Raw genomic sequence first — 15,587 nt, forward strand, 5'->3', positions numbered from 1 at the left:
GCCCTAACAGCAGTTAGTTAAAACAAACCAGAATCAAATTCAGATCCTGGTTTGTTTTTTAATTGGGTGCAACACAGTCCCCTGTGTTGAGGTGCAATGTGGAATTGTGATTTATGCAGATACTTTCACTTTTCTTCATGCACACACAAAGGAGAGGAGAGGAGGAGTGTGTGAGCCCAAGGCTTGTGATGTCTCACTCCTGATAAACTAAACTACAGTTTAGATCAGCCTTCACCAATCTAGTGCCCTCCAGGTGTCTTTGGACTACAACTCCCATCTCCAGCAAGCATGGCCAGCACTGGGGATGATGAAAGCTGTAGTTCAACACATCTGAAGGGCACCAGGGTTGGGGAAGGCTGGTTTAAATAATTGTCTGAACCAGGCCTGTGTGTTGTGGCAGTATCAGGGGACAGCAAAAGTTATTCAGTTACACACACAAGATGATGTACTACCAGAGTGGACGGGGCTCTTGCATTTTAAGTAACTGTGTAGAAGAGGGGATTTTGATAGGTTGCTCCCCTTCTCACCCTGCAGCACTACAGCATAAGCTGCACTTGCTGAAACTCCGTCTTCTACACAACTATTAGAAGGTGCTGATGCTCTGTCCTCTATTGCGCCTGCTACCAAACATGACCATGTGATATAGTCAGAACACTGACCCAGTCGCATGTAATGGCCAATTCCTGCATTACACAACCGGGTTGTTATTGTGAGGTCCAAACCCAAAAACTCTGGGTTATTTATGGGTCAAAGAACCCAGAGTTAACCCAACTACAGACCTTATTGGTAACTGTTGGGTTAACTAAACAATCCAGAGTTCCAGGTTCAAATGTCACTGAGGACTATTTATGTATTTATACCTCAACTTTCTACCCAAAAATGGCACTCAGGGCAGTTTACAGAACCAGTTAAAAATTGATTAAAACAAAACATTAAAATGCAGTAAAAACATGACAATTAGAGAAAGATATCATTATAAACAGCACCCAACCCACCAGACTCACTTTTAGTTAAAGGTCTTCCTAAATAAAGCAGCCTTCGCCTGCTGGCAGAAGGATATCAAGGAGGGAGCAAACCTCCCTTGGAAGGGAGTTCCTTAGCCTGTGAGTGGCCATCGAAAAGGCCCTCTCTCAAATCACCACCAAATGTGCGTCTGAAGCGGCGCTCTCAAAAGAAGGGCCTCTCCAGAAGATCTTAGCAACTGGGCGGGCTCGTATGGGAGAAGGCAGTCCTCCTAGAATAGGAAGGCTAGAATAATGCACGCTTGCAACTGATCAGGGGTGGCACATTACTTTTCCTGAGTTCAGTGAGTGAGCAACATCTCAGGGTAAAAAGCACAGATGTAAAAAATCTTCCTAGGGGCCATCTACACGGCACTGCTTTCAACCTTCACTCCGTCATAACTGCGCAGCATTGCAGCTGTGAATTAGCTTCTGCTGTGGTACACGCACGATTTACTGCAGACTTCTCCAACGGGAAAATCTGCTGTGCCCTAACACATAGCCATTGAAGCAAAGTAAACTGCGGTAGTCGCACTGCTTTTTTTTTTTACCATTATATTTAAATGCACACTTGCACAGACACGTGAGGGTAGGGGTGTGACGCTTCGGGTTTTAGTGGCTGTTTTTTTATTTTAGGGGTTCTTTTGTGTCTGTCTGTTCCTCGTTAGGGAAAATGTGGGTGGTCTCCTTCTTCGTTACCATGCCAACTATTTGGTAGATCTCCAGCCCAAGACTCTCGCAATGGTTCACACACACCAAAGTGTGTGCCCATGAGAGGTACATGCCTACCCATCATTCCAAAATGGTGGCTGGAGTGAAGTTGGTGCCAAATGTTCTGCTCCCCCCCCCAGACACACACACACACACACACACACACACACACACACACGGCCCATGGCCACTGACTCCAAAACAGCCATTGCGAAGATACGAAGCTGCAAAGATGTGCGAATATGTTTAGGGATATACGAAAGTCACCTACCTTTCCGCGGATTATGTTCATGGGGGGGGGAGGCATTCCATCCCTCCCCCCAGAATCCTCAACCGAGGGGGAGGCGATCCGTTCCTCTCCCCCGGAATCCTCGACGGCCGGCTGTGCTCCGCGGCGGCTCCACAGAGCAGCGAGCCAGGCCCAGGCCAGAGCCGTCCGCAGCCGGATTTCCGGCCGCGGAGGGCTCTGGGTAAAACAAAAAACAAAAAAACCCCGCATACGCAAATGGAGGCGGCTACAGCCGCCACCATTTGCGTTCCTTATTTTTCACCATCTTAGTTTACATAAATATTTACGTAGACTTTATTTACGTAGGCTAAAACAGCGAATCAAAAAGGGACGCAAATAGCGTCCGCTACGCTATTTGCGTTCCCCTTTATTTTCGCCGTAATAGTCTACGTAAATATTTACGTATACTAAGATGGCGAAAAATAAGGAAAGCAAATGGCGGTGGCCATAGCTGCCACCATTTGTGTACGCATTTTTTTTTTAACCCAGCCGTGATAGGCTACGTAAATCTTTACATAGCCTATCATGTCTCTGTAAAAAAAAAAAGACAAGAGTGCAAATGGCGGCGGCAGCAGCTGGTCGGAAGACCAGCCACTGCAGCCGCAGCCGCCGCCGCCAAAGCCGCCACCGGAGCCACCGCCCGGAACATCCGCCCCAGGTAAGTCTCATCCCGGGGTGGATCCGCGGGGGGGTGGCAGGCCGTTCCACCACAGATTTTGGGGGGCCGAACGCACTGGCATTTGGCCTCACCGAGATCTGTGGCGGAATTCTCTGACAACCCTATATGTGGTTGAAGAAATGAGTGTGCTTCTCCGTGCCTCTGTAACTGCGTAGCTGTGAAGGAACGGGGAGGAATGAAGGGGTGTCACGGGGTGACACAAGCACTAGGCAAGCCTATCACATGCCCACCACAGAATGCAAAGACAGTTGGGGAAGGGACAGACAGCTCACAACCACAGGAAAACCACAGCAAACCGAAAACATCGCAGCAAAATGCCTTTGGAAATCTCATGTAGATGGGACCCTAGGTTGAATACAGCCAAAATGTTGGATGAGGGAGACTAATACATTCCCAAACCCATGATATTTGTGCTCTGTTTAAAATTAAACATAAAATGCTGGTCTTGTCTGGCAGCTCAGTTATGAACTTCCCCAGAAAAGCCCCAGAGCTCACTGATGAATCATAGGCTGGTTTGACTTCTAACTGTGCAGGGGCAAACTTGAAACATGCTAGAAATTTGCCCAAAGTTCCTCCCCATTGAGCTTGTGGTCTGAGAAATGTGAATAAAATAGAAAGTCCCTCCTATTGGGAGGGGGATTTTGAAAGGGGAAATATTGTCACCTTTTTTGCTGACATTCTTTCCATTGACCGGTCCCTTAGATGGTATTTGCCCTGGAGGAAGGGTGTACCCAGATGGGGTGGAGAGTTGAATGGTAGATTCTTACAGCCCCATCTTGTGCATGTTGACTCAGGCTTAAGTACCACTGAGCCCAATGGAACTTACTTCCCAGTAAGCAATTTCCATAATCCCTGACCATAGGTCATGCTGGTTGGGGCTTATGTGCATTGTTGTCCAAAGCATCTTGGAGGGCGCCCAGTTGCCTATGCCTGGATACAAATCCCTGCTCAGCCAGGAAGCTCACAGAGCTGCTTAGGCTCTTCCTTGCTTCTTCTGCCTCCACTTTCCTGTCTTTCACGAGCGTGTCAGAATTGTTTGAATCCGCACATCTCCTCTGCACTCCCACTGCTCTGCTTTCGTGGCTTGACAGCCGATGTTGGGTGTCCAGCCGCAAGACCTCGGAGTGCGGGGAGGGGCGGCCAGATGACACATAGGTAGTGTCATACCAGCACTTCTGACCTCCCCGCCCTGCCCCACCCCCAGGAACACCCCGTTTTCTCCTCTCCAAGCACTGAGCACAGGGCTGATCCATGCTGCCTACGCGGTGGCGTGGGAGGGGGTGCAGGTTGATTCTCAGGGAACTGACCTTGGAGCACGGGCTCCGCAGCCCGTTCCCAGGAACTGACCAATCCTATGGCTGTCCAGCCAGTGACTAGCAGCTATAGGATTGTGCCCTTGGTGAATGACAGAGCAAGTAAGGCTGAGTGCAGATAAAAAAAAAAATAAGAGAGAGCAGCAGGGGCCTTGGAGTATAGCCTGTCAACACTTTGCACCTGTACAGCAGACTGAGCTGAAACACAGGTCACCTAGTCACAGTCTTCCTCACTATGGCGGTGAGATGTATTGTATTTCTATTTGTTATAGTTATCATTACTAAAGTTGCATCTATACATCTAAATTAGCATATGCAAATGTCATGCCAATTGGCACTCTCCTGCGGGGGTGATGCATTTCTTCCCCCTTTTGGCAAAGCGGCAGTAGCCACCCTACCCCAAGGCAGAAGACAAAGTGTTGGAAGAGGGATGGCTCTTCCAGTCAGGAGAACAACCAGGCCTGCCTTTGTGTCTGTGCTTGCATTGCTCCTTTCCAGAAAGGCTGGGGAGGGCTTGGGGCTGGCTGGGAGCAGTAACTGAAAGGAGCAGATGAGACAGGAATGCCGCAGAGAGCTGCCAGCTTAGGGAGCCGACCGATCATCAATATCATTGTAGGAAAGCAAGTGAAAATAAATCCAATGGGGCCGTTGTTTGAGAGGCGGCTGGGTTTCTCTGGAGCACATGCCAGCTCCTTCATCCACTCCCCCCCTTAGCCATAGCACTGCCCCAAGCAGCAGGCTAATCCCCACAGGGAGAGTACATGAAATCAGATGGACAAGTTTTGATGCGAAGCAGCAGCTTAGGGGCAAGCTCAGGTTTCCTGGAGGTTGGCTATATTTATCTCTGTGATTTAATGCCCGCACGAGGTTTAAATGCCACCAAGCAGTTGGTGTGAGGGGCCGGCGTTTCACTCCCCAGCACAGGCTCTGCCTTGCCAGACGCTCACCATGGAACTCCTAGAGACCAACCCATACTTTTTCACAGACCAGCGCTTTTACGATGGAGAGAACTACCTGAGCCCACGCTTGCACGGCTACGAGCAGGCGGCCTACCAAGACCGGGCGGCCATGAGCCTGTGCCCCGAGGGCAGGGCTGGGGTAGAGGAGAAGGCCTCAGCCCTGCCAGACCACAGTCCTGGCCAGTGTCTGCCCTGGGCATGCAAAGTATGCAAGGGGAAGAGCGTCTCCATCGACAGGCGTCGTGCCGCCACCCTGAGGGAAAAGCGCCGGCTGAAGAAAGTAAATGAGGCCTTTGAAGCTCTGAAGCGGAGCACTTTACTGAACCCAAACCAGCGGCTTCCCAAGGTGGAGATCCTGCGCAGTGCCATCCAATATATTGAACGCTTACAAGCTCTGCTCAGTACCCTCAATCAACAGGAGCGGGACCAGCGGGAACTGCGCTACTGTAACACCAGCAGCCAGCCTGTGGTAAGTGCCAGGGAGGGGGTAGAAGCGGACAGTGTCCGTGTTGCTACACAGCACACACACCAAGCAAACACAAGAGCCAAAAGCTGCTGCACTAGCCCCCTCTTCCTAAGTGAGTAGTTTGGCCCATGGACATCCAAGATGTTCCAAAGTGGCAAGCAGGTCGTGAATGCCAATTTTTCTAGCTTCAGCTATTAGCTCCCACATCATACCTATCTTGCACAGTAGCCTTCCCCAAAGCTGCAGCTCTATATGCCCAGGGTATAGGATGCACTATGTTTCTCAATTTATTCTGACCACTGATACAAATTAAGGCATCCTGAGCACTTTCAGAGAAGTCAGTGTGGGCTGGAAGATTATTTCCTTGCCACATAATGAGAAGAGAAAGTGATTTTAGCATAATTTGGCCATATACATGATTTTATAGCAGCCTTTCCCCAACCTGGAAACCTCTAGTTGTGCTGACCTACAACTCCCATCATCCCCTGCCAGTGGGGATGATGGGAGTTGCACTACAACACTTGAGGTCACCAGGTTGGGGAAAGGCTGTTCTATCCTCTCAACACGTGTCGTTAGTTACTCGCTATATGTTGCATTTCTGCACTGCTTTTTTTCCATAAATGCTGTTGTGCCCATCCTGGTACCTCACTTGTAAATCCATTGAGCACATAAAGTACCACTCACCTATTGAAAAGAGTGCAGTAGAATTGTGGTAATCAAAGCCTGACAGAGAGGTTTTTCAATATGGGCATGAAGCAGGATAATGACGGGCACAACCCTTATAACCGAAGTGTCCAGTGAACAGAATTCTATTTAACAGGTGGCTCTTCAGAAGCAAGTTCTAGCACAAGTGCCAATGAGAAAGGATGGGTGGAGGGAAACTGGAAGCTGGACACCTGTTGAGTTCAAATGGGCAACTGGATGTCTCCATTTAAAGATTCACAAGGGCATCTAGGTACAAACCTGGACCTTCAGTCCTAAGGGACCAAACAATGAATTAAAGATGAACAAATATGTGAAAAGCCTTCTGGGCACTTCCTATCAGGACTTGCCCAGCAGCTCCAGAGCTCCGCTGTTCAGAATATCTGTCCTGAAATACATTGATCTTGCTATACATTTTGTGATCTTCTTAGCAATAAAATATTTGGAAGACCACAGAAAGGAAAGGAAACCGGAAAAGCAAACTCTTATAAGATTGTTCTTGCAGCCTTGTGCAAACAATTTCACATTAGCTGCTGTCTGAAACTAGAAGATAAGCTTCAGAGCTAGCAGCTGCTTATTCTTCTTATCCTCTTCTCTTCCATTGCCCTGTTCTGTTTCATTGTTGTTCCACTGCAGTATCAAGTGCTTTGGTGTTGTATGATTTTTGATCTATTAAAAATGGGTTTTGGAAGGAGGTATTTTGATATATCTGACAGTTTTGATTAAACATCAGAATTAAGCCTTTTATTTTTCTAGGGAATTTCCCATTTTTGCATTTTGCATGGTCAGTTTTTAGCACAAAAACTGTTACTTAGTTGCATGCAGATCGTAGTTGCACTTCTATTTACCAGCACTGGATGGAGTCATTTCATTCCATACTTGGGAAATTCTCCACATGATAATGCATCCATTCTTATTCTGGACCAACACAGGGAATGTGGTGGCAGACGTATCACAGGCACCAACGAGCTATTGTGTGGGATATTTTGTGATAAATGACATGACTCCCCTTCCTGTACCTGTCCCACTTTGTAAACTTGCTCTCTGGTTCTATTGGAGCAGGTTAAGCACAGCCTGTGCATTCCCAGGAGGGTGGCCACTTATGAATCGTGAAAGAGAGCAACTCCATCATCCCCAAAGAGGACAGTCATTTCTAGGACATTTGCATATGCTAATTTATAGGTATAGATGCAAATTTAGAAATAATTATTGTAACGAGAAATACAGTACATCTCACCACAGCGTGGAAGACTGTGGCCAGGTGACCTGTGTGCCTGCCTGTTCAGTCAGATGTTCAGGTGCTAACTGTTGATGGTCAACAGGTCTTATAGTTCATTTTTTTAAAAACCAGAATTGGACCAAACAGTCCTTCAAATAAATGACACCTTCAAATAGAGGATGGTCCTCTGGCAGCCCTTCAAATAGAGGACCATCCTCTGTAAAAGAGGACACCCGGCCATGCTGAAGCACTCATCCAGCATTAGTAGTTCTTTTCAACTTCAAAGAGCAGCATGCCTCCCCTTCCTCTTTTCTACCTTATCATTTCAGAAGTCTTTACTTTTTGTAGGCTGTGTGCTCCCATACTACATAAAGCCAGCTCTGGAATGCTCATCCAGCCTGATATTAAAAAAGAGAGAGTTATGAACAGCTGCAAGCTATATTCTCATTCTCTCTGTCATTCACTCACTCACACACACACCATGGCTATGCATTATGCACACACACACTGTCACTGAGTGAGGATAGGCTCCTGCACTACTGGCCCTGGATTTACGTTTGCAGGACTTCAATTCTAACATACATTTAGAACACTTTTTCCTGGTTGACAAGAACAAAACAGATCAAGCTAGAAGAGAAAGCCTCACCTGTCTCTGAGTTGTGGACCCCTTTGGATTCAATACAGTAGTAACTCCTTCAAAGATGTCCAACCAAATCAAACCATACATTAAAATACCTGGTTATATGTGCACATTGGTGAAGCAATTGCACAGCCACACATACATACACACACTACCCTGTGCTCAGAATCAGCCTAGCTACATTCAGCTCATGTCACTACAAGCCCAGGGTCACATGAACCAGCCTGTAGTTCCTATCAATCTTGTACCCCCTTATCAGTGGTGTAATGGAGCCAGGCCTCACAGGGACACAGCACCAGCCCTTTTTTATTAGCAGGGATGCTGACATCATTTGCCGCCCCCATCAGACTCCCCTCTTCCCTCTGAGCTTAGCTGCAATCCTCATAGTAGCAAGGAGGAGGGGATGACCTTGCCAGCAACAATATATTGTTCTTTATTGTAACGCAAAGTATTTTGGGGTGGCTTCATCTTGAATGGATAATTACGACCCATTAGCTTTACAAAAGACCCATCCCTGGTGGAGACAAAACTCCTAAATTGGTTTGTTGATATGGATCAACACAGCTGCTTGCAATGTTGGACTGTCCTTGGGAGCGTGGTTATTGGGACTGTCATGATTCAAAATTTACCACTACACCATTGCTCCTAATGAACTACAGTCACTTCTCTACCAAGAGTTGCCTGGCTCACGCAATGATGCTTCCAACCCCAGTTCAGCCTTACCCTGTGCAGGACACAACCATGTCAAGTACTCAAGCCCCCGGTACACATCAACCCCCTCTCCCAGGTTATGCTGGGCTTCAGATCATCGTCCTTCTGTTCCCTCTTGAAGTCCAAGCTGCATTATGACAGAATTACAGTATATATTCTGCTTAACCTACTCCAACAGCACCACCTGCTAGGAAGGAACACAAACAGATGCGTGGCAACTTGTTCTCGGATTCCCCCACCCAATCCAAAACCCAGTCGATGCTCTTTACAGTGTGGTCTCACACTGCCTTTGGGTCATCTTCTTGTCAGTATTTTCCTTAAGGGTCATCTGAAATATCTGTACAGGTGAGACCACATTCTTTGCAAACAATATAATTTCCAGGAGGAGGAAGAGGGGATGCTAGAAAAAAGGACTCGCTTGAGCCAGTGAAGCAGAGAATGTGAGGGTGCAGTCATAGCGGGGAGCCTGAAGATAGCCAGTCCTAAAGGACCCCCCTTTCTGATTCTAGGTGGCCAGCAACCATGGAGCCAGCAGCACCTCATGCAGCCCAGAATGGAGCACCCAGCTAGAGTTCAGCACTCATCCTGGAGGTAAGCAGAAAAACCCAGCAACAACATTGAGTCCCCTCCAGGAACTCAGGTATCTAATCCAATTGCTCTTTGGAGGTCAAGGTCCATCCCATCACCAGCCAGCATCATCACTCCCAATAACTCCTCCTAATCTCTTCTGCTCCCCTCCATCTTGCAAGCATCTGCATGTTCCTGTTGCTTGCTCCCATGGAAAGGCCATGCCCAGTGATGAAGCTTCTGGACTTCATAAGAGCCATGCTGAATCCGACCAAGGGTCCATCTCATCCAGCATTCTGTTCACACAGTGGCCAACCAGGTGCCTGTGGGAGACCCACAAGCAGGATATGAGTGCAACAGCACCCTCCTGCTCGTGTTCCCCAGCAACTGGTTGGGAGGCATACTGCCTTTGATACTGGAGGCAATATATAGCCATCAGGACTAGTAGCCATTGTATCCTCCTTATCATGGAAGACAAGCCTAACTGGGAAGCAACTGCAAGCCTGGTGAAAGCAGACCTGGACTCTAGAAGGCTACTTCCAGCCACAGGACAGAGATAGTAGCCTATTGTCCACTTTTCTAAAATAGAAAACTTAGAGATCTTCCTGAGGATTAGACCTGTGCAACCAGCTCCCTAAAGAGCAACTCCATGTACAGTCCTATATATGCCTACCCAGAAGTAACTCCCACTGAACTTGAACTCAATGGGACTTACTCCCAGCTATGGTGGTATAGGATTGCAGACTAAATGTCATCATTCAGATTCTAAAAGGACTTAAACATAAACCAACTCATTGTTTATTTATTATTACACTTCTATCCTGCCTTTTTCCTCTTGCAAGGAACCCAGGGCAGCTCACATGGTCTCCTCCTCCTCCATTTTATCCTCACAACAACCCTGGGAGGTAGATTAGGCTGAGAGTCAGTGATTGGCCCAAAGTTGCCCAGTGAGCTTCATGACTGAGTGAATCCATATCTCCGAAGTCCCACTCCAACACTCTAACAGCTACATCACACTGTCTTTCTTGTGTAGTTTTCAAGTAAAATAGTTTTATTTCAATTTATTTAGTTTCTGGTACATGGTGAATGTAAATAAGAACTGATTTAACAAGATAATGCATACCTTTACAAGTCAAACCAGCAGAGAATTTCATAGGAACCCTCCAGTAAGTTATACCACTAGCCTTAACAACTATTAATTGGGCCCCAAGTCCCATCACACAGTCATTGCTGCCAATACAATTACCCTTCATGAGTGGTCCAACACCATTACACTCACTCCCATGTCTCCATTTGAACCTGGCTGTTTGGTTTAAAACCAAAGAGGGTTACTCTGCTCCAGATATCATCTACTAGGGTGCCCATGGGTCCGCCATTTGAAGGCGTCCTTTATTTGAACTCGGGGAACAACTCCTAGTTACCAGAAGGAACCTTGGTTTCCTGCTTTCGTCTTACTTCAGAGCACCAAGCAGCCTGTTTGCCAGTGGTTTGGTGAGGTTCCATGTGCTCTGGGTTCCTGGCTGTGTCCTACTTACTTTACAAAGGACAGTCTCCTTGTTGAAGGGCTGTCAGAGGACACTCCTCTTTCTGAAGGAATCCTCTGTTTGAAGGGCTGTCCAGTCCAAGTCCAGTTTAAACATAAAGAATCATGACAATGGACAGCAGGCAGGAGCCATCAACAGCGTCTGGACAGCAGCCTCAGCAGGCATACAGGTCACCTGGTCACAGTCTTTCCCACTATAGTGAGATGCGTTTCTATTTAAATTATAGTAGTTCTTTCTAAATGTACCTTTATCCATCTAAACCAGCAGACAAATTTATGTAAATCTGCATCCTCTTCTGCCCTCTTCTTTGGTTTTTATGGCCACCTTGTCACCTACCCTGACTCATGCAACTGATTGGGAGGACAAAAAGCCTCTTAACGCTGAAGTGCTAATATAGTAGCCAGTCTGTGATGATGCACTCTCAAGTCTAAAAATTACAGGTAAGAAGGAAAGGTTCCTCCATTACGTTTCCTGCCAATTAGAAAAAAACAAAACAAAATCGAGGGATAGCTCACTTATATAGAACCTATTGTGAGGCAGGGGGAGAGGTCTTGGCTTTAAAAGGCCAGCTTGGGTCATGGCACCCCAACTTTGGAATGCTCTCCCCGGTGCAGAGTCTGAAATTTTGTTCAACACCAAGTGAAGACCTCTTTATTCGGCCAAGCCTCTTAAGCGTGTCCAGATTTTAGTGATATTTTATCTGACTTTTAATATCATGGATCCTTTGTTTTAAAATAACGCAAGCCACTTTGGGAGGCTTTGTCTGAAGAAGAGAAAAATGATATATAAGGGTGTTTAGATAGAAAAAAGTCCAAAACTCACAGCATGCTGACTGGGAGATGCTGGGAGTTGTACGACTTTTTCTGTCTAACCATGCATAAGATTGCACCCTTAATGGCGTAAATAAAGCATCATTGTTAAAGGGTTTCTTTCCACGTGGTCTGCCCAGCCAACCATGATTAATGTTTGCCTGTATGTACAACCACTGAAACAGTGTTAATTTTAACCTATCCACTGGTATGCCTATTCTTTAATCATACATACAAGGTCTGATGCCCATATTTTTAGAGATGCAAAAAATGGAGGAACATATAGACAAGACCTTCAACAACCTAGAGCTGGAAAACAAATATTGCTGGGAGAGACCACCAGTACAAACGTACTCTGTTTATTGAACAGATGACTATACTAAATATGTGATTTAAAAAATCAGAATAAAGAGGATATCTGGTTAGGAAGATCCAAGGTTATGCTTGGCTGGAACCTATCAGTATTTCTTATTTATTTAATATATTGTTACATTTGTATCCTGCCCTTTCTCCCAAGGAGCCCAAGGTGGCTTACATGGTCCGCCTCCTCTCCATTTTATCCTCTCACGTTAGGCTGGAAGGCAGTGACTGACCCCACATCACCCCGTGGAGTACATGGCTTAGTGGGGACTTGACCCAGGGTCTCCCCCAGTCCCAGTCCAACATTCTAAGTAGTACACCACACTGGCTCTCACATTCAAATCAATAACACACATTTTACTAGTGAGGGTGATCCAATGAGGGACAGAAGATGGGTGGACTCCTTCTTTCTTGTTGTTGTTCAGTCGTTCAGTCGTGTCCGACTCTTCGTGACCCCGTGGACCACAGCACGCCAGGCCTTCCTGTCCTCCGCTCTCTCCCGGAGCGTGGACTCCTTCCTTACTGTCCTCAAATACAGAACAGGTGGTAACATAAACGATTTCTGAGCCAAACAGATTTTTAACAGCCCTGATCATGTAACAGTTGGGGGAAATGTATCCACTCAGCCCATACAGGAGGACACACTAAGTAAGTTCAGAGGTATGTCAGACATTACATTCTGCTCATTCTTTCCTATTCAGCAGCTCTCAGGTGGAGCACGGGACAGAACTTACTATCCCCCCCCTGCCCTGACTTTGCAGATATTTTTGGAGCCCATCTTTCTCATTTATTATTAATAAAATATCCCATGCATTCCATTCCAAAGAACCTTCAAGGGGGCTACCATTTGTAGCAATACAAAAATTCATGGACACTAAAAATATAATAAAGCTATGCAAAAGTATCAACATACCCTTGAGTAGTACAATAAGACATATTAAAATCATAGCAAAATCATTTTTTAAAAAATCAATAGTGAATGCCAAAAAAGAAAGTGTTGTTTATCCAAGCAGCAGAATGCTATCAAGGAGGGGGCCATCGGGCCCTCTTGGGGTAAGGAATTCCAGAGCCTGGGCATAACAGAGAAAGCTTTTTTTTCACTATCCACTCCTGCCAGCAGTGGGATGCGGAGCTGGGCTTCTTCTCCCAGGATTGGAGTGGATGGGCAGGCTTGCACAGGGCAGTGGTCTATAAGGCAACCTTTATGTACTCTGTCTTGCAAATAGCATTATCTATTATTTTATCTGTGGCAGTGTGAGAATGCTGGGGGAACAAGAAGCAGGTATGGCAGAGGGGAACAGATAACAGCCAAGAGTAGTTTAGTTCATTCTGCATAAACAGTCTATCTTGATGATGTAATGTTTCATCCTAATTTATCTGCCAATGACAAAACTGAAAATGAAATATCTATTTTAAAGGGTTGCGAATCTCCCTGTTTGTAACCATTACTACTTTTATTAACTATTATTCATTTAACAGGGCTGTAAAATAAACCCAATGTTTAAGGACAGAGGATCTTCTCCACATATTAAATGCGTTAACATTGAAGGGGAAATTTTATTTAAAATACCATTTTCAAAATGTCTAAGGTCTTTTACAGTATAAAGCAATTGTTAATAAGCAGTGTTCTTATGTATGCATGTTCAGATTCTCAACCGTACTCAATATCCCCGAAGAATCCAATATAGTACTTCAGGTTACTACCACCACTGTGCAAATGGAGACGAGCCCTCTGCAACTAAACTTCAGAGGAAATAAGTATGATCGGGAACAGAATCCTTCATGCAAAAAAATTGGCAGTAGCCTCAAAGGATTACTGGGAATAGAGAATGAGGTGGAGGTCTTTTAGCCATTAAGGGTGCAATCCTATGCATGTTTAACCAGAAGAAGTCCTACAATTCCCAGCATTCCTCAGCCAGCCTTGGGGTTGTAGGACCTTTTTCAGTGTAAACATGCATAGGATTGTGCCCTAAGTACCATTAATACGTCGGCATGAAGGAGGTGGTAGGACACCTTTCAGACAGACAAGCACTAAGCTAGATTCCAGCCACAAGCAGTTTGTGACTTCTTGTTCAGCAGCAACTGGAATCCCAGAGAAAGCCACTGGCTTAAGGTCTCTCCCTTGTTCTCCACAGATCATTTGCTGAGTGACGATTCTTCTGAAGACCGCAATCTTCACTCTCTGTCTTCAATTGTGGACAGTATCGCTGTGGAGGATGTGGCTGTTGCGTTCCAAGAGGAGAGGGCTCAGAACTGAGGATGCAGAAAACAATGTCCATCTCGCTGTCTTTTTTGAAGTCATCGCCATCAGATTGTAGGGTAGAAGCCACATGATACTAGGACTTTACAATTAGGAAATGTTTTTCTCCTCACTAACTCTGGATGATGTTCCAAATGGAGAAACATTCTCCTTCCCAACTAACAGTGGATGAGGTTTTATTTCCCAAGCCAATCATAGACTTTAACAAGTGAAGTCACTTCTCCAGTTCCATATGCCTGAAAAGTGGTTCTGCTGCCCCCACCCCCATCCTCTACATCAGAAGCAACCTAATGAGAAAGATGCCTAATAATTATTATTTAAATACCTGCCTGGTTTCCAGAAAGGTAGAGTATTGTGAATTCATTGACAACTTATGGATCTCATCTCCTCTGGAAATTGGCTGATCAAAGCATTCGATGTATTATTGGGAACACTAATTAAGGGTGGGAGGTGATACCACTTCTGTGTGTTAAGGAAGGATTCCATTGTGGCTTTCTGTTTTCTTCCCTGTTTTTAGAAAGTTTGTTTCCTTTGGGGGCCAATGGTATTATTATTTTTATTTTTTGTGGGTGTGTGCAAGTGTGTGTATTTTTTTTAAGATGCTATCCGACCAACTTCTTTTGGTAGTTTGCAATTTCCAGGCACAGAAGCCATATAAAAGGCTGCCACTGAAGTCTTTTCTACTGTGTGGAGTTGACATTTTTGTATTTTTGCTAACTTATTGTGAGATTTTTAAAATAAAATAACATAAATGCATTATTTTGTTTGAATTTATTTTGAGATGGCATGAAAAAGAGTTTTGAATTCAGTACTTTGAAAGTACTGAATTGGAATCACTCCTGAGGAAGAATTTTAATCCTCAAAATGGGCATACATTGTCTTCAGGACAAACCCTTTGAGGTCTCCTCCCTTTTCATTCCAACATTTGGCACTTCCCCTTCTTTCCTCTGACAAAACAAAGCAAGGCAAAGTATGACAGGTAGCATCAAAGGGGCAATGTAGATGTATTCTTAAGTCTCAAATACCCAGCCTGACATCAATTACTATCATAGACCCAGGGATGTGCAATAAACTGCTCAAGATCATAACCAGATACTAGAAAGAAGCAAGGCCAAAGCAATCAGGAGGCACACACAAAGCAGGGATCCATGCAGAAATAAGCTATCAGAATTCTGGGGAACAGCTGCCCTAGTCTGTTGTGTATATTGCTCGGGGATCCATGCAAGATCAGCATAATGTGTGTGGCTTGGGAAATTTGATGAATCAGCATATTTGAGATCCCAAAACTTTCTGTACAGACATGCCCTTGAAACACAAGGCAGGACGCCCAATGTGGGTGTTTTTGTGTGTAAGATGT

The 15,587-nt window shown here is 45.6% G+C and overlaps 1 protein-coding gene across 1 annotated transcript; it reads left to right on the top strand.

The window, feature by feature from the left end:
• Window positions 1–4,866: 4,866 nt before the first annotated feature.
• Window positions 4,867–14,227, top strand: MYOG (myogenin). The gene is made up of 3 exons (XM_084848361.1): window positions 4,867–5,421; window positions 9,200–9,281; window positions 14,106–14,227. Exons 1-3 carry the CDS (start codon window positions 4,867–4,869, stop codon window positions 14,225–14,227), a joined length of 759 nt encoding a protein of 252 aa, XP_084704487.1.
• The last annotated feature ends 1,360 nt before the right edge of the window (window positions 14,228–15,587 follow it).

This window comes from Heloderma suspectum, chromosome 4, assembly GCF_057233095.1.
Source record: "Heloderma suspectum isolate Gila_16-S chromosome 4, 16-S_ref, whole genome shotgun sequence".
In the NCBI taxonomy this organism is placed as follows: domain Eukaryota; kingdom Metazoa; phylum Chordata; class Lepidosauria; order Squamata; family Helodermatidae; genus Heloderma; species Heloderma suspectum.

Bases quoted from the DNA above. Each gene is read 5' to 3' on its own strand.
- MYOG (XM_084848361.1), top strand. From the start codon at position 4,867: ATGCCACCAAGCAGTTGGTGTGAGGGGCCGGCGTTTCACTCCCCAGCA. The intron at 5,422-9,199 runs GTAAGTGCCAGG...TTCTGATTCTAG, and splicing joins ACACCAGCAGCCAGCCTGTG to GTGGCCAGCAACCATGGAGC. The intron at 9,282-14,105 runs GTAAGCAGAAAA...TGTTCTCCACAG, and splicing joins GTTCAGCACTCATCCTGGAG to ATCATTTGCTGAGTGACGAT.